General features: G+C 42.0%; 1 protein-coding gene across 5 annotated transcripts in view; it reads right to left on the bottom strand.

The window, feature by feature from the left end:
* The window catches only part of kcnt1b (potassium sodium-activated channel subfamily T member 1b), a 436,729-nt gene that overhangs the window by 186,018 nt on the left and 226,271 nt on the right, over positions 1 to 24,440 (bottom strand). For all 5 annotated transcript variants that reach the window (XM_063073587.1, XM_063073584.1, XM_063073585.1 and 2 more), the window contains 2 exons: positions 18,134 to 18,233; positions 2,054 to 2,113 (listed from right to left, as the gene is read on the bottom strand). In XM_063073587.1, the coding sequence (XP_062929657.1) occupies positions 2,054 to 2,113; positions 18,134 to 18,233 (160 nt within the window). The remainder of the gene's footprint in view (positions 1 to 2,053; positions 2,114 to 18,133; positions 18,234 to 24,440) is intronic.

Here is a 24,440-nt window from a genome sequence, read left to right as displayed (position 1 = left end):
TGATAATAAACTTGAACTTTGAACACCTCCTAATTTTGCATCATCCATAAAACTTACTGATCCAGCCTTGTACAATCACGTTCAAATTAACGGCACTAATCCTGCAGCATACCACTACACACCAGCCAGGAAACAACTTTCAACAACCATCCTCTGCGCCAATTTTAAATTCATCTAATTAATTGTCTCTGGATTCCATGGGGGCCTAACCTTCCAGACCAGCCTATTATACAGGGCCTTGTTGAAGTCTAAAAAGACAACATCCAATGCCCTTCCCTCATCTGTCTTTCTGGTTATCTCTTCAAAAAAAACTCTTTACCAAACATGATTCCTCTTAATCAGACTTTGTCTATCCACATACTCTTGTTTATGGTATGGGATTTTTACAAAAATCATGATCATCTATTCTATTTACACATCTTATAGTTTCATATACCTCTATCAGATCACCCCTCAGCCTCAATCGCTGCAGGGAAAACCAACAATACTTACAGGAAGAGAATGGATAGGCACAGTCCTCCACTCCAAGAAGCACCCTACTGAATCTCTTCTTTACTCTCTCAGCACAACCATATCCTTCCTATCGTATGGTGATCCTCAAGATCTCTCCGTTCATCAGTAATAAGATTTGAGCTGAACACCCTCACTCACATCAGTATCCATCAAAAAACACGTAAGTTTCTGTCAAACTGACTGTGTATGTTTCCCAATATAAATGTGATGTCAGCACTAAGAAATGGGCAATGAAAATAGCAATTACTCCGACTGTTTCTGTGCTGGCATTAGAGTTATTTCACTAACATACATTCTAAAAATCAGTTCAAGAAGATCAATTTGGGCAGTGTACCATAACAGTAATCTGTGAGTTTCTGCTTGTGGGCACACCAGTTCTTATCCATGGGTTACAAGTGGAAATGGTGAGCAGTTTCAAGTTCCTGAGCCCAGCATATTGATACACCAGCAGCTATATTTCATTAAGAGTTTGAGGAGATTTGTTATACTGTATCACCAAAAACTACAACAAATTTACAGAGATACACCGTGGATAACACTGTCACTGGTTGTATCACCATCTGGTATGGAGGGGCTACTACACAGGATTGGAAAAGGCTGTAGAGGGTTGTAAACTCAGCCAGCTCCATCATGGGCACTAGCCTCCCCATCATCGATGACATCTTCAAAAGACAATGCCTCAATCCATTATTTAGAACCTCCACCACCTCGGCATGTCCTCTTCTCATTGTTACCATCACAGAGGTAGGTACAGGAGCCTCAAGACACATACTCAATATTTTAGGGACAGCTTCTTCCCCTCCACCATCAGATTTCTGAACAGTGTATGAACCCATGAACACTGCCTTGTTATTTTTTCCTCCTTCTTTGCATTCTTATTTAATGGTAATGGAGACTAAAAAAATAACCAGGCAGGGTATAAAACCAATAACTCTTTTCTTTGTCACTTTTGATTTCCAGATAGATTAAAATTAGTTCTAAAAAAATAAAATTCACATCTTATTCATTATTATTCATCTTATTCTTATCCCATTACATTGAAGATATCACATCGCCATTTTAAGCTGTTCATTTTCAATAAAATGCCATAATTTGGCTTAACAAGGCATTATTGATAATTAATACTTTAAATGAAAAATTACCTTTTCTCCTTATAAGGTACTGTGTTGCACAGGTAACAGGAAGTTCTCTTTACAGTCCAATGGTTGTGAGCTCATGCCCTAATAGTGACTGAACTTTAATCAGATCAGACATTGACTTCAATGTATGCCTGGAAATGCACACCATTGATAGATCTAACCTAACATGTTTCTTTATTAAATTGTTTTAAATATAATGTTCCTTCCTTTTTGGTAATCATACTTTTTTGGTTGCTTAAAAAGTACCAAATGAAACAAAATCAGTAGGTGGGGAAAACAAAACATTGTGATTAAAACCGCATCAATAAAAATTAAAATTCTATACATTAACCTAACCGGCTTTTCAATATCCTTACTACAGAAGTCTAGTTCAAGCAATTGCATTGCTAAGCATTACTTACCAGCTAATTACGATATTAGATGTTGGACGTGAAGTGTAATTCTGCTTTGAACATCCCCAACTAAGAAAAAAGTCAATAAAGAAGCAGAGAGATTAAAATACTTGTACAAAACATTATACAAAGCCAACCGTCCCAAGATACCATACAATAACTAGAATTAAAAGAAATTAAAGGGAAATAACTGGAGGTTTAAATGGGAAGGCTGCTTATGGGAAGTTACTGCAGGATTTGGATAAAAACCATTAAGAGAGGAATATTTTGTAGAATGAAATTCCACACGATACGGCAGCTCTGCATACTTCATCTGCTGTTTGTAGGAGCTGCCCAGAGTTCTAAACTTTCCACAGTGCCCAGTTCCTGACAAATTATAGCTGATTCCATCATCTTTTCGGATCCTGCAATGTAGATCATAATAACAAATAAAAAGGAAATTCCCTTCACCTACTTCATTTTAGAACTTTCTTATTCTGCACCCTTTGATTTCTCCAATCTACAAATGAAAGAAGTTGGCAGCATCAACTATGGTCATTTGGGACTATACACACCTTTGAGTCAAAAGTCACATCCCATTGCAAAGACAGCAGCACAAAAGAAATTAGCCAGTATTCCTGTTGTAGTACTGAGAAGTACAGTGCTTCTGAAGAGCAACCTTGAAGCAAAGGTTCCTTCTCCTACAACACTATTTGGAAGTTAAGTAAGGGAGGTAAACTTGATATACTGGGCCATGTTTATCTCTCAGTCAAGGACATCAAGGAACAGATTGTTATATAATCATTTCTGAGGGAGCTTGCTTAATCCAAACCAACTGCATTTCCAACTGCCAAAGTAACTATACTTCAATAGTAATCCATTGGTAATAACACACCTTTTGGATGGTATATAAATCTTTCTTTTTTGACTTTATCAAAACTGCTCATGAACTTGAATACTTTTATTAAATCTCCTCTTAAACTCTGTTCCACTTATCTCTCATGAAATCTGCCCATCATATGCACAAACGGGTAGTGTATTTGGAGAAGCCTATGAAACATAATTGTAAAGCTGGAGAAAATGACATTAAATAAACTCAAGGAGTCTTATAGCATCTGTGAACTCTTTATTGAAGTCTAACTTTAGGCACATGCATGCTCTGTACTCTCAAATTCACCGACATCCTCCTGTTAGCAAGGTACCCAGAATTTTAAACAAGTTTCTAGCTGTGGCCTAACAAGTTACTTTTACAAAGAGCATTTAGAACACAGAAGATTGAAAAGTGCAGAAAACAATGAAGGTACTGAAGTATTCAAGAGAAGGTAAAAAAAAAGACATGAATTTCATGTGCTGGGGAAATGGGAGTTGATAAAGGTCAGAAAGCACCATGTACAGAATTATTATCAGATAAGCAAGAGAAATGCAAGGTGAGTACTTTCCTTGGAATGGAGGATAGAAAGCTAAAAAGCAGAGTAAAGGATCAATCAAAATGCAAGGCAACAATGCTCTTCAATATCTCTAGCAAAGAGATTATTCTAATAACAATATATAAGTCATAATTGCAGAAGCAGCAATGGTACAACATGAAAATTATGCAATTCTTTTCTATTTTTCTGAGACTAATAATTTCATAGCAAAATTGTAATTTTATAATAAACTTTTTATAATAAAATAAATTATTTTTTTATAAAAAAATAAACTGGACTGGTCAAAGAACACTGAGGCTGTCTACAAGAAGGGTCAGAGCCGTCTCTGTTTCCTGAGGAGACTGAGGTCCTTTAACATCTGTCAGATGATGCAGAGGATATTCTATGAGTCTGTGGTGGCCAGTACTATCATGTTTGCTGTGGTGTGCTGGGGCAGCAGGCACCAACAGAATCAACAAACTTATTCGTAAGGCCAGCGATGTTGTGGGGATGGAACTGGACTCTCTGACGGTGGTGTCTGAAAAGAGGATGCTGTCCAGGTTGCATGCCATTGGACAATGTCTCCCATCCACTACATAATGTACTGGCTGGGCACAGGAGTACATTCAGCCAGAGACTCATTCCACCGAGATGCTACACAGAGTGTCATAAGAAGTCATTCCTGACTGTGGTCATCAAACTTTACAACTCCTGCCTTGGACAGTCAGACACCCTGAGCCAATAGGCTGGTCCTGGACTTATTTAATAGAGTAGTACAGCACAGTACAGGCTCTTCGGCCCACAATGTTGTGCCGACCCTCAAACCCTGCCTCCCATATAAGCCCCCACCTTAAATTCCTCCATATACCTGTCTAGTAGTCTCTTAAACTTCACTAGTGTATCTGCCTCCACCACTGACTCAAGCAGTGCATTCCATGCACCAACCACTCTCTGAGTAAAAAACCTTCCTCTAATATCCCCCTTGAACTTCCCACCCCTTACCTTAAAGCCATGTCCTCTTGTATTGAGCAGTGGTGCCCTGGGGAAGAGGCACTGGCTGTCCACTCTATCTATTCCTCTTATTATCTTGTACACCTCTATCATGTCTCCTCTCATCCTCCTTCTCTCCAAAGAGTAAAGCCCTAGCTCCCTTAATCTCTGATCATAATGCATACTTTCTAAACCAGGCAGCATCCTGGTAAATCTCCTCTGTACCCTTTCCAATGCTTCCACATCCTTCCTATAGTGAGGTGACCAGAACTGGACACAGTACTCCAAGTGTGGCCTAACCAGAGTTTTATAGAGCTGCATCATTACATCGTGACTCTTAAACTCTATCCCTCGACTTACGAAAGCTATCACCCCATAAGCTTTCTTAACTACCCTATCCACCTGTGAGGCAACTTTCAGGGATCTGTGGAGATGTACCCCGAGATCCCTCTGCTCCTCCACACTACCAAGTATCCTGCCATTTAATTTGTACTCTGCCTTGGAGTTTGTCCTTCCAAAGTGTACCACCTCACACTTCTCCGGGTTGAACTCCATCTGCCACTTCTCAGCCCACTTCTGCATCCTATCAATGTCTCTCTGCTATCTTTGACAATCCTCTACACTATCTACAACACCACCAACCTTTGTGTCGTCTGCAAACTTGCCAACTCACCCTTCTACTCCCACCTCCAGGTCGTTAATAAAAATCACGAAAAGTAGAGGTCCCAGAACAGATCCTTGTGGGACACCACTAGTCACAATCCTCCAATCTGAATGTACTCCCTCCACCACCACCCTCTGCCTTCTGCAGGCAAGCCAATTCTGAATCCACCTGGCCAAACTTCCCTGGATCCCATGCCTTCTAACTTTCTGAATAAGCCTACCGTGTGGAACCTTGTCAAATGCCTTACTAAAATCCATATAGATCACATCCACTGCACTACCCTCATCTATATGCCTGGTCACCTCCTCAAAGAACTCTATCAGGCTTGTTAGACACGATCTGCCCTTCACAAAGCCATGCTGACGGTCCCTAATCAGACCATGATTCTCTAAATGCCTATAGATCCTATTTCTAAGAATCTTTTCCAACAGCTTTCCCACCACAGACGTAAGGCTCACTGGTCTATAATTACCCGGACTATCCCTACTACCTTTTTTGAACAAGGGGACAGCATTCGCCTCCCTCCAATCCTCCGCTACCATTCCCGTGGACAACAAGGACAGAGGACAGATCCTAGCCAGAGGCTCAACAATCTCTTCTCTCACCTCGTGGAGCAGCCTGGGGAATATTCCGTCAGGCCCCGGGGACTTATCTGTCCGAATGTATTTTAACAGCTCCAACACCTCCTCTCATGCTCCAGAACATCAACCTCACTCATATTGTCCTCACCATCATCAAGTTCCCTCTCATGGGTGAATACCGAAGAGAAGTATTCATTGAGGACCTCGCTCACTTCCACAGCCTCCAGGCACATCTTCCCACCTTTATCTCTAATCGGTCCTACCTTCACTCCTGTCATCCTTTTTTTCTTCACATAATTGAAGAATGCCTTGGGGTTTTCCTTTACCCTACTCACCAAGGCCGTCTGATGCCCCCTTCTTGCTCTTCTCAGCCCCTTCTTAAGCTCCTTTCTTGCTTTCCTATATTCCTCAATAGACCCATCTTATCCTTGCTTCCTAAACCTCATGTATGCTGCCTTCTCCACCTGACTAGATTTTCCACCTCACTTGTCACCCATGGTTCCTTCACCCTACCATTCTTTATCTTCCTCACCGGGACAAATTTATCCCTAACATCCCGCAAGAGATCTCTAAACATCGATCACATGTCCATAGTACATTTCCCTGAAAAAACATCATCCCAATTCACACCCACAAATTCCAGCCTTATAGCCTCATAATTTGCCTTTCCCCAATTAAAAATTTTCCTGTCCTCTGATTCTATCCTTTTCCATGATAATGCTAAAGGCCAGGGAGCGGTGGTCACTGTCCCCCAGATGCTCACCCACTGAGAGATCTGTGACCTGACCCAGTTCATTACCTAGTACTAGATCTAGTATGGCATTCCCCCGGTCGGCCTGTCCACATACTGTGACAGGAATCCATCCTGGACACACTTAACAAACTCTGCCCCATCTAAACCCTTGGAACGAATCAGATGCCAATCAATATTAGGGAAGTTAAAGTCACCCATGATAACAACCCTGTTATTTTTGCACCTTTCCAAAATCTGCCTCCCAATCTGCTCCTCTGTATCTCTGCTGCTACCAGGGGGCCTATAGAATACCCCCAATAGAGTAACTGTTCCCTTCCTGTTCCTGATTTCCACCCATATTGACTCAAAAGAGGATCCTGCTACATTACCTACCCTTTCTGTAGCTGTAATAGTATCCCTGACCAGTAATGCCACCCCTCCTCCCCTTTTTCTGCCCTCTCTATCCCTTTTAAAGCACTGAAATCCAGGAATATTGAGAATCCATTCCTGCCCTGGTGCCAGCCAAGTCTCTGTAATGGCCACTACATCATAATTCCATGCATGTATCCAAGCTCTCAGTTCATCACCTTTGTTCCTGATGCTTCTTGCATTGAGGTACACACATTTCAGCCCTTCTACCTTACTGTCTTTACACCGTTTATTATGCTTCTCTTTCCTCAAAGCCTCTCTATATGTTAGACCTGGCTTTACTCCATGCACTTCTTTCGATGAGGGAGAATGAGACCATGCTCTATCGATCTGGGTCCCATCCCCCTTGAAAATTAGTTTAAACCCTCCCGAACCATGCCAGTGAACCTACCTGCAAGGATATTGCTCCCCCTCGAGTTCAGGTGCAACCCATCCAATCTGTACAGGTCCCACCTTCCCCAGAAGAGATCCCAATGATCTAATAATCGAAAACTCTGCTCCCTGCACCAACTCCTCAGCCACGCATTCAACTGCCATCTCCTCCATTTCTTACCATCACTGTCACGTCGCACTGCCAGCAATCCTGAGAATGCCATCCTTGAGGTCCTGTTCTTCAGCCTTCTGCCTAGTTCCCAAAACTCACACTTCAGGACCTCATCCCTCTTCCTGCCTATGTCGTTGGTCCCAACATGTATCACGACTTCTGGTTGCTTTCCCTCTCGTACCAGGATGTTGTGCACCCGGTCAGAGACATCTCAGACCCTGGCACCCGGGAGGCAACAAACCATGCGGGTGTCCTTCTCACATCCACAAAATCTCCTGTCTGCTCCCTGACTATAGAGTCTCCAATGACGCCAGCTCTCCTCTTCTCCATCCCACCCTTCTGCACCACAGGGTCAGACTCAGTGCCGGAGGCCCTGCCACCGTGGCTCACACCTGTTGGTTGTCCCCGCCGACAGTATCCAGGATGGTAAACTTATTATTCAGGGGAATGGCTACAGGGGTGCTCTGCACTACCTGTCTGCTCACCTTCGCTTCCCACCTCTGACTGTCAACCAACGACCTGCTTCCGACAGCCTAGGTGTGACTACCTCCCTGTAGCTCTCATCTATGACTGCCTCATTCTCCCTTATGAGTCGAAGGTCATCCAGCTGCTGCTCCAGATTCCTTACACGGTCTTCCAGATTGCCCAGCCGTATGCACTTCTGGCAGATGTGACTCTGCGGGAGAAGGGAGTTCCCCCAAGACTGCCACATCTCACATGAGAGGCACATCACCATCTCAGGAGACATTGTAAAAACTAACTGCAAGCTAGCTTGTCCTCCACCTCTTCTCGTCAAAGCCTCAAAGCTCCACTCCTTCACTGGCCCACTCACTCACTGGCCACTTTCCACTGGCATAATTCCTGGCATAATTTACATATTACTATTTAACTATTTATGGTTTTATTACTATTTATTATTATGATGCAACCAATTTCCCCCAGAATCAATAAAGTTTGACTATGACTATGACTAATTATGAACCAGTCCCACCGATCGGAATAGATCCACTAGAGGTGATGACATACTGATGCACAAGTAGAGTGGTGTAGCCTTTACAGAACGTGGAATTGACTCTAGATCCCTCAATTAACTGAAATATAGGAAAGGAAACCTTCTGATTACCACCTACCATCTTCCCTCAACCGATGAATCACTGTCACCTCACATTGAACAACATAGCAGAAATGCTAGAAGGAGCAAAGACACAGAATGCATGGTCATTGTCCATCAACAAGGGTGCTTGGTAGCACCAGCACTGACTGAGCTGGCCGATTGCTGAGTGGCCACGTCACAGTACTTGTGGGTGCACATGGAGAAGACCCCACCATCATGTCGTGCAGCACTGCTATTGTATTAAAATGGGGCAGACTCGGGGCAGAGCTATTAGCTTAAAACAGGGCATCCTTAAAGCACTGTGGGTAATCAGCAGAAATGCATACCACCATCCTCATGGCCCGCCATATCCCTCACTCTACTGTTACTATCAAGCCAGGGATTATCTTCAGTCAAAAAGGTAAACAATAGGGCATGTTGGAAGCAACAATAACATATAGAAAAAAACAATGAAGTTCCAACCAAGTGAAACTGCAATGCGGACTACACAGTATTTGTATTAAACAGTTAAACAGGGATTTCCAACCTGGGGTCCATGGACCCCTTACTTAATGGCATTGCTCCATGGCATTAAAAAAAGGTTGGAAGCCCCTGAGTTAAAACAACATGCAGTAGAGACAGTATATGTCTGTGCGCTGCAAGACCAAGTTAACATTCAAGCATGGGTTGATATAAATTGACAAGTAACATTTGGATCACAAAATTCCCAGGTAATGACCATCTCCAAATGAAATCTACCTTCTTACTCTTGAGTACCACTGCTAAGTTCCTCACCTTCAGCCATTTGAAGGGGTTACAACTGATCTCAAGCAGATCAGCCACATTAAATGACTGCAATATCTTGCAGAATGACTCAACTACTAATATTCTGAAAACTTCCCACCACCTCCAACATACATGAAAGAAACGCAAAGATTGAATATTCTCCACTTGTCTGGAGCTCAAATCCATTCAGGATGTAACATCCCTCTCACAAGGCAAACAAGTCAATCAACCTAAACATCCATTGCCTTCACCACCAGCAGAGAACAGCTGCACAGTTACTACACACAAATTGCACTGCAATTACAAAGCTCAATTACTCCATCAGCCCAGCCAAGACCTGTCACTTCTACCACCAAGAAGGTAGCAGGCACATGGGAAATCCAACACTTTGCAGGTTAGTGTGCAAGTCACAAGTTACCTCATCACCCAGGCCAAGCCCTGTTCTCATTGCCACTGTCAAGGAGGTGATACAGCAGCCTTAACACAAACACAACTCAATGGTTCAGGAACAGCTTCTTCTCCTCTGCTATAAGATTTCTGAATGGACAATGAATCCATGAACACTACCTCAGTATTTTCCCTCTTCTTGCATTAAATGTTAATTAAATGTTCATATACATATGTCTTATTATAATTTATAGCTTTTATTATGTACTGCATTGTACTACAGCTGCAAAAAAAACTATGACATTTCCCAGTGATATTAAACCCGATTCTGATTCTGAATCTTATCTGAAAACATATTGCCAGTCCTTCATTACCGATGGGTCCAATAGTTGAAAATCGCTCTTCAGCACTACTGTGGGAGAACCATCAACATAATGACTACTGTGATTCTATAAGGCAGCTTGCCACTACCTTTTCATGGCCAGTGGGGGATGACAGTAAACTCTAGCCTCATTAATGATGCCCAAATACTGAAAAATAAACAAGAAAAATACCTACATTTCAAGCAAATCAGTGTTTATAAATTGCCTTGCAACATAAGCGCCTGATAATCAAGATGGGTAAAGGCTCCATATTTTTACATCACCTATGACCTTCAGATTATATGGAACTGCCATCTTAGCATTAAAACAGTCCTGAAAAGTAATATTGTATATAATTTTATGTTTGTGTTTTTCTCGTGAACACTGCTTATATGGTGCTGTGTGCCTGTGATGTTGCTGCAAGCAAGCTTTTCATTGCACTTGTACATATAACAGTACATTTGACTTTGACCTGAGATAGTCATAGAAAACTACAGCACAGAAACATGCCATTCAGCCCATCTAATTCTTGCCACACTATTTAAACTGCCGAGTCCCATCGATCTGCACCTGGACCATAACCCTCCATCCATACGCATATAACAATTACAGCACGGAAACAGGCCATCTCGGCTCTCCTAGTCTGTGTCGAACTCTTACTCTCACCTGGTCCCACTGACCTGCACTCAGCCCATAACCCTCCATTCCTTTCCTGTCCATATAGCTATTCAATTTAAACATCAAACATGCCTCAACCACTTCTGCTGGAAGCTCGTTCCACACAGCTACCACTCTCTGAGTAAAGAAGTTCCCCCTCATATTACACCTAAACTTTTGCCCTTTAACTCTCAACTCATGTCCTCTTGTTTGAATCTCCCCCATTCTCAATGGAAAAAGCCTATCCACGTCAACTCTATCAATCCCCCTCATAATTTTAAACACCTCTATAAAGTTCCCCCTCAACCTTCTATGCTCCAAAGAATAAAGACCTAACTTGTTCAACCTTTCTCTGCAACTTAGATGAAACCTAGGCAACATTTTAGTAAACCTCCTCTGTACTCTATCAATTTTATTGACATCTTTCCTATAATTTGGTGACCAGAACTGTACACAATACTCCAAATTTGGCCTTACCAATGCCTTACACATTTTCAACATTACATCCCAACTCCTATACTCAATGCTCTGATTAATAAAGGCCAGCATACGAAAAGCTTTCTTCACCACCCTATCCACATGAGATTCCGCCTTCAAGGAACTATGCACCATTATTCCTAGATCCCTCTGTTCTACAGCATTCTTCAATGCCCTACCATTTACCATGTATGTCCCATTTTGATTAGTCCTACCAAAATGTAGCGCCTCACATTTTTCAGCATTAAACTCCATCTGCCATCTTTCAGCCCACTCTTCTAACTGGGCTAAATCTCTCTGCAAGCTTTGAAAACCTATTTCATTATCCACAATTCCACCTATCTTAGTATCATCTGCATACTTACTAATCCAATTTACCACCCCATCATCCAGATTATTAATAAATATGACAAACAACATTGGACCCAGTACAAATCCCTGAGGCACACTGCTACACACCGTCCTCCAATCTGACACACAGTTATCCACTACTACTCTCTGGCGTCTCCCATCCAGCCACTGCTGAATCCATTTTACTACTTCGATATTAATGCCTAACGATTGAACCTTCCTAACCAACCTTCCGTGTGGAACCTTGTCAAAGGCCTTACTAAAGTCCATATAGACAACATCCACCGCTTTACCCTCGTCAACTTTCCTAGTAACCTCATCAAAAAATTCAATAAGATTTGTCAAACATGACCTTCCACGCACAAATCCATGTTGACTGTTCCTAATCAGACCCTGTCTATCCAGATAATTATATATACCATCTCTAAGAATACTTTCCATCAATTTATCCACCACTGACATCAAACTCACAGGCCGATAATTGCTAGGTTTACTCTTAGAACCCTTATTAAACAATGGAACCACATGAGCAATACACCAATCCTCTGGTACCATCCCCGTTTGTACCTGTTCCCATACATATACCTGTTCAAACTGTACCTGTCCATGCACGTAGCTATCCAAACTTCTCTTAAGTGTTGAAATTAAAATTGCATCCACAACTTGCTCTGGCAGCTTGTTACATTTGTCAAACCTCTCATAAAACCCTCTAATCCAGACAGCATTCTGGTAAGCCACACACATCAAAGTTGCTGGTGAACGCAGCAGGCCAGGCAGCATCTCTAGGAAGAGGTACAGTCGACGTTTTCGGCCAAGACTCTTCGTCAGGACTAACTGAAGGAAGAGCTAGTAAGAGATTTGAAAGTGGGAGGGGAAGGGGGAGATCCAAAATGATAGAAGACAGGAGGGGGAGGGATGGAGCCGAGAGCTGGACAGTTGATTGGCAAAAGGGATATGAGAGGATCATGGGACAGGAGGCCCAGGGAGAAAGAAAAGGGGGAGGGGAGGAAAAAACCCCAGAGGATGGGCAAGGGGTATAGTGAGAAGGACAGAGGGAGAAAAAGGAGAGAGAGAAAGAGAATGTGTGTATATAAATAAATAATGGATGGGGTACAAGGGGGAGGTGGGGCATTAGCGGAAGTTTGAGAAATCAATGTTCATGCCATCAGGTTGGAGGCTACCCAGATAGAATATAAGGTGTTGTTCCTCCAACCTGAGTGTGGCTTCATCTTTACAGTAGAGGAGGCCGTGGACAGGCATATCAGAATGGGAATGGGACGTGGAATTAAAATGTGTGGCCACTGGGAGATCCTGCTTTCTCTGGCGGATAGAGCGTAGGTGTTCAGTGAAACGATCTCCCAGTCTGCGTCGGGTCTCGTCAATATACAGAAGGCCACATCGGGAGCACCGGACACAGTATATCACCCCAGTCAACTCATAGGTGAAGTGTCACCTCACTTGGAAGGACTATCTGGGGCCCTGAATGGTGGTAAGGGAGGAAGTGTAAGGACATGTGTAGCACTTATTCCGCTTACAAGGATAAGTGCCAGGAGGGAGATCAGTGGGGAGGGATGGGGGTGATGAATGGACAAGGGAGTCGCGTAGGGAGCGATGCCTGTGGAAAGCGGGGCAGGGGGGGAGGGAAAGATGTGCTTAGTGGTGGGATCCCGTTGGAGGTGGCGGAAGTTACGGAGAATAATATGTTGGACCCGGAGGCCGGTGGGGTGGTAGGTGAGGACAAGGGGAACCATATTCCTGGTGGGGTGGCGGGAGGATGGAGTGAGAGCATATGTGCGTGAAATGGGGGAGATGCGTTTGAGAGCAGAGTTGGTGGTGGAGGAAGGGAAGCCCCTTTCTTTAAAAAAGGAGGACATCTCCCTCGTCCTGGAATGAAAAGCCTCATCCTGAGAGCAGATGGGGCGGAGACGGAGGAATTGCGAGAAGGAGATGGCATTTTGCAAGAGACAGGGTGAGAAAAGGAATAGTCCAGATAGCTGTGAGAGTCCATAGGCTTATAGTAGACATCAGTAGATAAGCTGTCTCCAGCGATAGAGACAGAAAGATCTAGAAAGGGGAGGGAGGTGTCGGAAAAGGACCAGGTAAACTTGAGGGCAGGGTGAAAGTTGGAGGCAAAGTTAATGAAGTCAAGGAGCTCAGCATGCGTGCAGGAAGCAGCGCCAATGCAGTCATTGATGTAGCGAAGGAAAAGTGGGGGACAGATACTAGTATAGGCTTGGAACATGGATTGTTCCACAAAGCCAACAAAAAGGCAGGCATAGCTAGGACCCATACGGGTGCCCATAGCTACACCTTTAGTTTGGAGGAAGTGGGAGGAGCCAAAAGAGAGATCATTAAGAGTAAGGACTAATTCTGCTAGATGGAGCAGAGTGGTGGTAGAAGGGAACTGGTTAGGTCTGGAATCCAAAAAGAAGTGGACAACTTTGAGGCCTTCCTGATGGGGGATGCAAGTATATAGGGACTGGACATCCATGGTGAAAATAAAGTGGTGGGGGCCAGGGAACTTAAAATCATCGAAAAGTTTAAGAGCATGAGAAGTGTCACGAACATAGGTAGGAAGGGATTGAACAAGGGGGGATAAAACAGTGTCGAGATATGCAGAAATTAGTTCGGTGGGGCAGGAGCAAGCTGAGACAATAGGTCTACCAGGACAGGCAACTTTGTGGATCTTGGGTAGGAGGTAGAAATGGGAAGTGCGTGGTGTGGGAACTATAAGGTTGGTAGCAGTGGATGGGAGATCCCCTGAGCGGATAAAGTCGGTGATGGTGTGGGAGACAATGGCCTTGTGCTCCTTAGTAGGGTCACGATCGAGGGGTAAATAAGAGGAGGTATCCGCGAGTTGTCGCTGTGCTTCGGCAAGGTAGAGGTCAGTACGCCAGAATACAACAGCACCGCGCCCCCTTATCGGCTGGTCTTATAGTAAGGTGAGGATTACTGCGGAGGGAGTGGAGAGCAGAGCGTTCGGAAGGAGAGAGGTTGGAATGGTAACAAGGTGTGGTGAAGTCGAGACGGTTGATGTCCCGTCGGCAGTTAGCAATAAAGAGATCCAGAGCAGGCAGAAGACCAAAGCGGGGTGTCCATGAAGAGGAGGAGGATTGAAGACCGGAGAAGGTGTCATTGGTGATGGTGGGAGAGTCCTTGCTGAAGAAGTAGGCTCGGAGACGTAGCCAGCGGAAGAAGAGTTCCGCGTCATGGCAAACATGGAACTCACTGAGATGTGGGCAAAGGGGGACAAAGGTAAGACCCTTACTGAGGACAGAGTGTTCTGCCTCAGACAGTTGAAGGTCAGGAGGGATGGTAAAGACCCGGCACGGATGAGAGCTGGGGGGAGGGGGGAGGGGGGAGGCTGGGGGTGTCAGTGGAGAGGGGAGGGTTGGGGTGAGAGGAAGATGGAGCCTCTGAGGATCCAGGAGTTGACAGTGGGATCTGAGGGAGACGGGGTTGCAGAGTGGCGGTGGGTGAAGGGGAGACAGGAGTCACAATAGCAGCACATAAAGACCCGGCCTGGAGTTCAAGGCTGGAGTCGCAGTTGGTGGTTGCACAATTGCTTTGAAGGTGTCCATGGTCGTTGCTGGAGTTCAGGTTTTGAATCTGCCCTGAGGTGTTGGAGCCGGCGAGATCAATGGCAGGAGCCACAATCTGAAGTTCATGCCTGCTAGCATCAGAGCCAGCAGGCTCTGGCGTTTGCAGATGTAAGATCTTGCGATCCTTGCCTAACATGCCTCTTCCGCACCCTCTCCAAAACCTTGATATCCTTTCTATAATGGGGTGAAAATTTCTGGGGTGAAATGACCCACAAAAAAGGCTTGAGTACTCCAGAAGTCTTTCTCTGCTTGATGATTATGCATTTGCATTTAGACTAATCACTGGTTCGTTCTGCTGCTGATAGGATTCCAGTCTGCAGATTCAGGGATCTGAACATGGATCTCAAACTGTACATTTGAGAAAACACGATCAAAGGACTCTTTCAACTATAAAGCTCACTTCACCTTGAGACTATCCAACCACGTACATAACTGATCTTCTCCCCCCCCCCCCCAAGTCCTTCTCCTAGGAGAGGGAAAAATAAAACTGAAGCTAAATCAGAAACTTTTATATTAATGAGCATCTGCTCTTATTTCAATTCTGACCTTTCAATCAGATTTCAAAAGATCTGAAATGAGAAGTTACTCTATTCTTCTCCGTCAGACATACTACTCACATTCAGCAATCATTCACTCAAGCAGCAATCAATGTTTGCAATATTATTCCATGTGCACGTTACTTTGTAATGAACATTGCACAAGGAAAAATTGTTGTGTTTCAAGTCGTCAGTTTTCATTGTGTATTCAAGTCCCTATATAGACCTTGAGCAGACTGGTAGGCACTTAGGTGTTCATTATTTGTTCGTTGCTGTTTTGCATGACGAAGGCAATCATGATCTTTCAATGACCATGGTTGTTCTTGGCAAATTTTTGTACAGAAATATTTACCATCTGGACAGTGTCTTTATAAGATGGGTCACTCCAGCCATTATCAATACTCTTCAGAGTACTGCCTGGTGCCTATGGTTGCATAACCAGGATGTGATATGCACCAGCTTCTCATACGACCAACCAATACCTGTTCCTATAGCTTTGTGTGACCATGATCGGTAGGGGGGGGGGGTGGGGGTGAGCCAAAACAGGTGCTACACCTTGCCTAAGGGTAACTTGCAGATGAGCAGAGGGAAGGAGTGCCTTATAAATCCCTTGGTAGAGACATACCTTCACTCTGCCATCCTGCTCATTATTGGAAAACTTAATTATTGATTATCAACTCCATAGTCAACCAGGGCCTATTAATCTGTTCCAATTGACATAAATGTCTAGAAAATGGATTTCTCCCATGTTATGGAGCACTAAGTGGACATAGTGACCTAACACCAAATCTTATGTTCGCAAAAAAGTAAAACAGCAAAGTTGTAGGATCCTCCCTTTAAGATGCATCAAAACCCAATCTCACAATTAAGTAGGCAGCTGCCACATTACTTATGCATTGACTCAAAAGCAAATTGATGCTTTTCCACAGGATTTCCCATGGCAGGAAATGGGGAGGTATATCTCCAGCTGTAACCCTGATGTTTGCTCCAAGTCACAAGGACAGTAGCAGTGTTTGGAATTCTTGTAATTAATCTACTTAGCAATTCATCTAAAGATGTGTGACCTGAAGCCCTCGGCAAATGTGCATTTTGGCCTGTGCTCAGAACTGCTAACAATGAGGCTTTTTATACTAGGAACATTAATAAAATGTGATGTCGCTGAAAATATAACATTATGTATGAATAATCCCTTCAAATGAGATGTATTCTTTATTTTTACTGGGAGTTAAGTATGACAGTCATCAGTCAGAACCTTTTGAGCTGATTTCTACAAACAATTATTGCACTATGCTTGTTAATAAAATCATTGTCTGGAAAATATGATGGGGAGATGACACCTGTGTTGGGATAAATCACAACTGCTGACTCAATTTCTAATGGACATGGCCAACAGAAAACAAGCAACAACACTTTATAAGGTGTCAAAGGATTTACGCTATTTCCAAAGAAAACATGAGCAATAACTCGAATTTATACCCACCAGTGTTAAAAAGAGTTGCGGCAAATTCGGAATTTCATCTAGCAGAATGGTGAAGATTACCCACCATGTAAACATGTGGGAGGTAGAAAATGACACATTCAACTTACACTGATTTTCTATTGATCTGTACGTTAGGAATCACTTTAAAAAGTACAGACTTCTGAAAAGATTTGGGCCAGGAAGTGTAGCTACTATTTAGTCCTTTCTTTTGAAATTACACATTCTATACTGCTGTGATTTTATTTTATCATTAATGAAACTGGAAGCTGAGAGGAAAAGTGTGAGGAACAATGCCATTGTCCTTGGGTGGTAGGGGTGAAATTTTAAACACGTACTTTCAATTATAAATACAGACAATGGAAATATTGACAGTAGTAAGCTGATGTTTCAAAGAAAGGAATTTAAATGTACTTCAGACTTACATTTTCAATTTAGTGAGTTGAAGCGAAGCAAGGAAAGTGGAGGCTCATCTGGGGGTTAGGTGTGGGGTCACTGACTGAATGGCCTTTTCGTGTACTGTAACTTCTCGGTTATTTTAAGTAACATAATTTTAACTGTTATATTTGTCTAATACCATTGTTTTAAATTTAGTGATCACTTAATTCAGGGGTTCCCAACCTGGGGTCCGAAGACCCTTCAGTTAATGGTATGAATCTATGGCATAAAAAAGGTTGGGAATTCCTGGACATAATTGATGCATGATGGAAATTCACTAGCTCTGGATTACAAAGCAGAGTTGCACCACACAGAGCCTAAAGGATATTCCGAGCGAACACACACACATTATTCAGCATATTACAACTATGACCTAGGCATGAAAACCAAAAATATTTGATAGTCTGTTTCTTTCATTAGTATCACAGTATTAACTTTGATTGAACATCTTAGTGTGATCACCAACAAAGATGGAGGCGCACCAAGAAAAGTAAAATCCCTAATGCAATGAGTCACTGCCAGTATTGTACGAGACATTTAACTAAGGATATGCATGAATTGTGATCCTAGCTGCTTTAATAAGAACTAATATCTTACCATCCAATTCCTTCTTCAGGGTGATCCAGCAAAACTCGTACAATGTACAAAACACACGTAAGCACCTTCAAGGAGAAGTTAAAGAGGCGTATTCTTAAACCTGCAGAGAAAGAGAAAGCACCCTTTACTTTGGACTCTTTTTCAATTACTGACCTAATTAATATAGGTTGAGAAATTTATACATGCAGCTTTTTTTTTAAATCAACTCTGATTAAAATGTAATTTCCAGGTCAAACTGAATCAAACTGGAAACTTGTTCAGGCCCTTTCACTTGTGATTCACATCAGCTCCAAAGCATTTCTGAGGAAATGAGATCACACTCTGTTGAAGTCTCCAGTTGGACAATCTTTGAACAAACAGCACTAAATGGAGTAGATCCCAGCTTTTGGCTGGAAACTTCAAAAGGCCGGTTAATCCCCCTCCTTAGCCACCAATCATCTGGGGAACCCACTCCCACCCATCAGTATCATCCACAAACTTCAAAACCAATTACAACTACAACCCCGAACCCAACCAACTTCCTGATTAACCCCTAATTCGTGATCATCCCAGATTTCCCAATCACACTGTCACCCTTCAATTGCCTCAATTTCCCTGATAGCTGCTGAACTGAACCAAACTCCCTATTTGCTCCCTGCTCTTCAGCTCTCCAAACTAACTTACTGCCCATGCAGAAAGCCACTTTGACCACAGGCTCAACTAGAGCCCAAATGAACCTCTAAGCTCTGAGTATTGGAGATCTCTTCCCCATTAACCATGAATTTTGACCTCAGTCCTGGATTATTGTGATACAACCTCTAATGGGGCAAGAATGAAGAGAAGTGCTTGAGGCCCATTGGGTATTGTTCAATACTTGGACTTTATACACTGCTAAAATTTGGATACCAGCAATCAGAAAGCTTTTGGCCAAAATGCAATGACCCTTTAGTAGATCTTCACTGAATTTCTAAACCAGTGCATCAAACTGGCTTTGAACCATAATGTTATTGAGGTACTGAGCAAATAATATGTTGTCAATGAAGTTAAATCTGAACAGGAGGAATGCAATACACTATTTTTTTCTTTGATGCAGACAAAGGTTCCTTTCTTAAAGAACAATTTATGGTTCTGTAAGATAACTTTTGAATCTCACTCAGAAGAATCATGAATTTGTGAAATTAGGTATTACTGATGATGAATAAAACTTTTGCACGGAATCATATACAAGAAATATACTGAATGAGAAGAAGTATATCATTAGTCCTCCTGAAAAGTCCTCAGAGAAGTACAAATAATTTTTTATCAGTTACAATCAGAAAGGACATTACATTACCCGAGAGGTTTTACTGATTTAGGCAATTCAAACTGCAGATATATCTAACTATGACAATATTGAAAAGAACGGTCAAGGCACAATTCTACCTTGAAATTGAGAAAACCTCACATTATCTTGTGTCAAATGGATCAATTCAGAATTGATTCAGCAGTTCAAACCTGGTAACCTCATGGCACAGATATCATCAGCCAGCAATATAATCCACCACATTAAGCAACCTCACAACAAAGTATATCACTCTAACATCCACATCAAATCAGGAAATTAATTTTTATTTGATTAGACGATTGCAAGTACAGAGTCAGACCTTGGTGTCATGTTTAATTCCAAATAAGACATCTAAAATACATCTCTTCCCAATATCTTTAACTTTCGTTTGAGTGAACATATCATGACATCTGTTTTACAGGTATACATAAAACACTTAAAACCTGTAAGAGAGCTTTCATTTTTATGCAACACACATCAAAGTTGCTGGTGAACGCAGCAGGCCAGGCAGCATCTCTAGGAAGAGGTATTTTTATTTTTATTTTTATGCTTCATTGCAGCAAAATGCTCCAAACCACTCCAAAGGAAAAATTGTGAAATGAAGTCTGAAACCAAGACAGAAAGCAAATTGGAAACCAGACAACTGGCCAGATGACAGGTTTTAAGGAGTATCTTAAAAGAGAAGAGAAAGGTAGGGGGACCTCGAGATTTGATGAGAAGCTTCCAACACTTGCACCCAGCCAAATGAAGTTATGGCCACCAGAAGGAAATGATTAAAACTGAGAACACACTGAAGGCTGGAAGTAGAGGGAACTAAATCTTGAAGCATGCTTGGAATTTTCAAAGATTAATGGAGTGAGAAATATTTGAAAACAAAGAAATGATGTATAAAGGCCATGGTGTGAGCCAGGAAGTTATATTGTAGCTTTATAAAACTATTGTTAAGCCACATCTGGAGTATTGTCAACAATTTTGGTCACCCTATTATAGGAAGGATGACGAGGCTTTGGAGGGGGTACAGAAGAGGTTTACCAGGGTGCCGCCTGGATTAGAGAGCATGTGCCGTAACAAGAGGTTGGATAAACTTGGGTTGTTTTCTCTGGAGCCACGGTGGCTGAAGTGAGATCTGATAGAGGTTTATAAGAATACGAGAGGCATTGATAGAGTAGACAGATTCTTAGCTTGATTCTGAGATCATTTTCAGATCTCAGAATCAAGCTAAGTATCACTAGCATATGTCATGAAATTTGCTGTTTTGGGGCAGCAGTACATCGTAATACATATTAATAAAAACTATACATTACAAAAATAAATTATACATAGTAATTAATAACCACAAGAAATTATGCAGATGCTGGAAATCCAAAACAACACACACAAAGTGCTAGAGGAACTCAGCTGGACTGGTAGCATCTAAAAAAATGAATAAATTAAATAAGTAGTGCAAAATGAGAGCAAAAAAAGAAAAAAGAAGAAAAGTAGTGATGTACTGTCCATTCAGAAATCTGATGGTGGAGGGGAAGAAGCTATTCCTGAAATGTTGAATGTGTGTCTTCAGGACCCTATACCTCCTCCTTAAAGACAGCAATGAAAGGAGGACATATTTGGGTGGTGGGTGTCCTTAATGATGGATGCTTCCGTTTTGAGACATTGCCTTCTGAAGGTATCCTCAATGCTGGGGAGGCTAGTGCCAATGATGGAGCTGGCTGAGTTTACAACATTCTGTAGTTTTTCCCAATCCTGTGCAGTGCTCCCTCCATATCAGATGTTGATGTAACCAATTAAAATGCCTTCCACTGTACATCTGTAGAAATTTATGAGTTGGTGACATACCAAATCTCCTGAAACTCCCAATGAAATATAGCCACTGTCTTTGTAATTCAGTCAATTTGTTGGGCCCAGGTTTGAACTTCAGAGATATTGACACCCAGGAATTTGAAACTGCTCACCCTTTCCACTGCTGATCTCTCAATGAAGACTGGCATGTGTTCCCTCAACTTCCTCTTCCTGAAGTCCACAATCAACTCCTTGATCTTACTGATGTTGAGTGCAAGGTTGGTGATGCACCTCACTCTTATACACCCTCTTGCCACCATGTGAAATTCTGCCAACAATAATTGTGTGTTTGGCAAATCCATAGATGCTATTGAGCTGTGCCGACACACACAGTCATGGGTGTAGAGAGAGTGGAGCAGTAGGCTAAGCACTCACCCTGAGGAGTGTCAGTGTTGGCTGTCAGCGAGGACAAGATGTTATTTCTGATCTGACTGACTGATCCCAGGGTTGAAATGCCTAATACCAGAAGGCATACATTTGATGTGAGAGAAGGTAAGTTCAAAGGAGATATGAGGTGCAAGTTTTTTTAAAAATAGAGAGTAGTGGGTGCCTGGGGCGGTGGTAGAGGTGGATGCATTAGGTACTTTTTAAGATACACTTAGATAGGCATATGTATGTTAGGAAATGGAAGGATATAGACATTGTGTAGGCAGAGGGGATTAATTTAATTGTCCATTTGATTATTAATTTAATTGGCTCAGCACAACATTGTGGGCTGAAGGGCCTGTTCCTGTGTTCTATTGTTTGATGTTCTACTTCAAAAAAATCACCAATAGTATCCACCTTGGCCAGGATGCTTCCATTTATCCCTAGGAGGCTCAGATTTTTTCAGATGTTGCTAAACAAGTAGTACAGGTTCCTTCAGACTGGAGCAAAGAATATGTGGCCTCTGGCCAAGTGGTGCAAATCCTATATTTGGAGAGGTATTATCTCAGTTTTAGATCTTCAGTCATGAATTTAAAAAAAGAATCACAAAGAGTCTTGCTGAAGGGTCTCAACCTAAAGTGTCGACTGTACTCTCTTCCGTAGATGCTGCCTGGCCTGCGGAGTTCTTCCAGCATTTTGTGTGTGTTGCTTGGATTTCCAGCATCTACAGATTTTCTCTTGTTCAGAAGAAATACCTGCCAGTATTGCTGATTTTCAATATTGGTCTTCATTTGGCTGCTAAGATGCTAACTTCTGAGTCAGAAGGCTGTCGGCTTAAGATGCACTGTGAGATTTGAGCATCTTATGGAACTTGATGGGTAAATGAAAATCAAGGAAACTTCAGATGATGGAAATCTAAAATAAACTCTCTCACCTCCCTCAACAGCTGAACAAGCTACCTTTCTCTCATTCCCACTTCAGAATCAGGTTTAGTATCACTGGCATGTGTCATGAAATTTGTTGTTATGCGCAGGTAGTACATTGCAAAAAGGAAAAGTACATCGCAGTCGGGGTTTCTCCGGTTAGCAGACAATTTCCCTCCACGCCTCTCTGACGTAGTGGGGAACCACGTACGAGGCAAGTTACGGCAGCGGTTTGCCATTGCCTTCTGCTGGGTGAGTTTCCAAAGAGATCACTAGCTTGTAACCCAGCACGGATAGAAAGCGAGCAGGGGAGCCGGCTGGCTAGATTCGAACCCGGGACCTTTCGTCCCGAAGTCCGATACTGATGCCACTACGCCACCAGCCGGGTCACAGTACATTGCAATACATAATAATTAAAACATATATATATTTTTAAAAAGTTAAATGAAATAAGTAGTGCAACAAGAGAAAAAAAAGTAGTGAGGTAGTGTTCAATGTCCATTCAGAAACCTAATGCCAGAGGGGAAGAAGCTATTCCTGAATTGTTGAACATGTGCCTTGAGGCTCCTGTACCTCCTCCCTGATGGTAACAATTCTGCCAAAGGACCTTCAACTTATAACATCAACTCTTGGTTCTCCTTGTGGTCTCATTTTCTGCTTCAAAGAAAGTGCTTCTATTTCAGGAGTGCAATTGCTGACTCTCTATATTAAATGTTTAATGATACATAAAGGATTCCATAACAATATATGAAAAGGAACCTTGAATCCCTAAATAAGCAAACATGATAAGCACATGTGAAGCTCTTGAGACATTATTAATTGCTAACCAAATGCCCCTTTTCTTTCCATCCAGCCCAAAATAGTTAATGCTCATTTTAAATTGTCTGTTGGGCCAGAAAATAATAGGCGGAAATAATGAGGTAAATAACTAGACTTCCTTGTTGATTCCTCAAGTCCTTCCTGACAGTGTTCTTGACTGCCCTGTCATTGCGCAGACTGTATTAAATCTATGCTGTAGTTGCACTAAGAACATCTGCATTCTATATTCATCGAACAATTCTTTCACACTTCTTCCTATTTAATATGTGTTACCACCATTTAAACATCCAGAACATTTTCTATGAATGGATTTCACCTATTAATCTTATGGATATGCTAATAAAGTATAAACACTCTATAGATTCTTAGAAACAACAAAGCAGAGATGCCAAAAGTTGGAACATTTCATATGAAGTAGCAACGTCAGTGAACCAGACCTGAAAGTAAGGCCATTAAATATCTTGACCTGTGTGCGCATTTGGACAGTTTGAGACATTATGTTGCACATAAGCACATTTCCCCCCTCTTTTAAGTGGACACAGTAAACACAATGAATAACTGCAATAAACCAACATCATGAGATTATTATTCGTAAAGGCTGCACTATCTTCTACTCACTTCTGAATCTCATTTCTGTCTGTGTAATCTTTTCTAATATTTTTATTAATTTATATATAAGAATACAAAGCACAGGAAAAAAAAATATATATCAATACATTATACTAAATCACATATAAAGATTCCTTACCCTATATTCATATAGGTTAATTAATTCGTAGCATTGAAATATAGTAATTTTATATTTAAAAAATCTAACTACCAAGACCGAAGCTGATTAGTAAAGAAAAAAAGGAAAAAAAATTATTAGTCATCATCTGTGCTTTAACAACAAATCAAAGGTTTTGAAAGTAATTCAGAAAAGGTCCCCACAATGTTTGAAAGTCTTGACTAGATTCAGCGATTGAGCATCGAATCTTCTCTAAATTTAAACATGACATCACATCACGTAACCACTGGGTGTGAATAGGAGGGGCTGCATCTTTCCATTTAAGCAAGAGCG

Source organism: Mobula hypostoma, chromosome 21 (assembly GCF_963921235.1).
Source record: "Mobula hypostoma chromosome 21, sMobHyp1.1, whole genome shotgun sequence".
In the NCBI taxonomy this organism is placed as follows: Eukaryota; Metazoa; Chordata; class Chondrichthyes; order Myliobatiformes; family Myliobatidae; genus Mobula; species Mobula hypostoma.
Note: the sequence above shows the minus strand (reverse complement) of the source record. Positions and strands in the feature narration are given on the sequence as shown.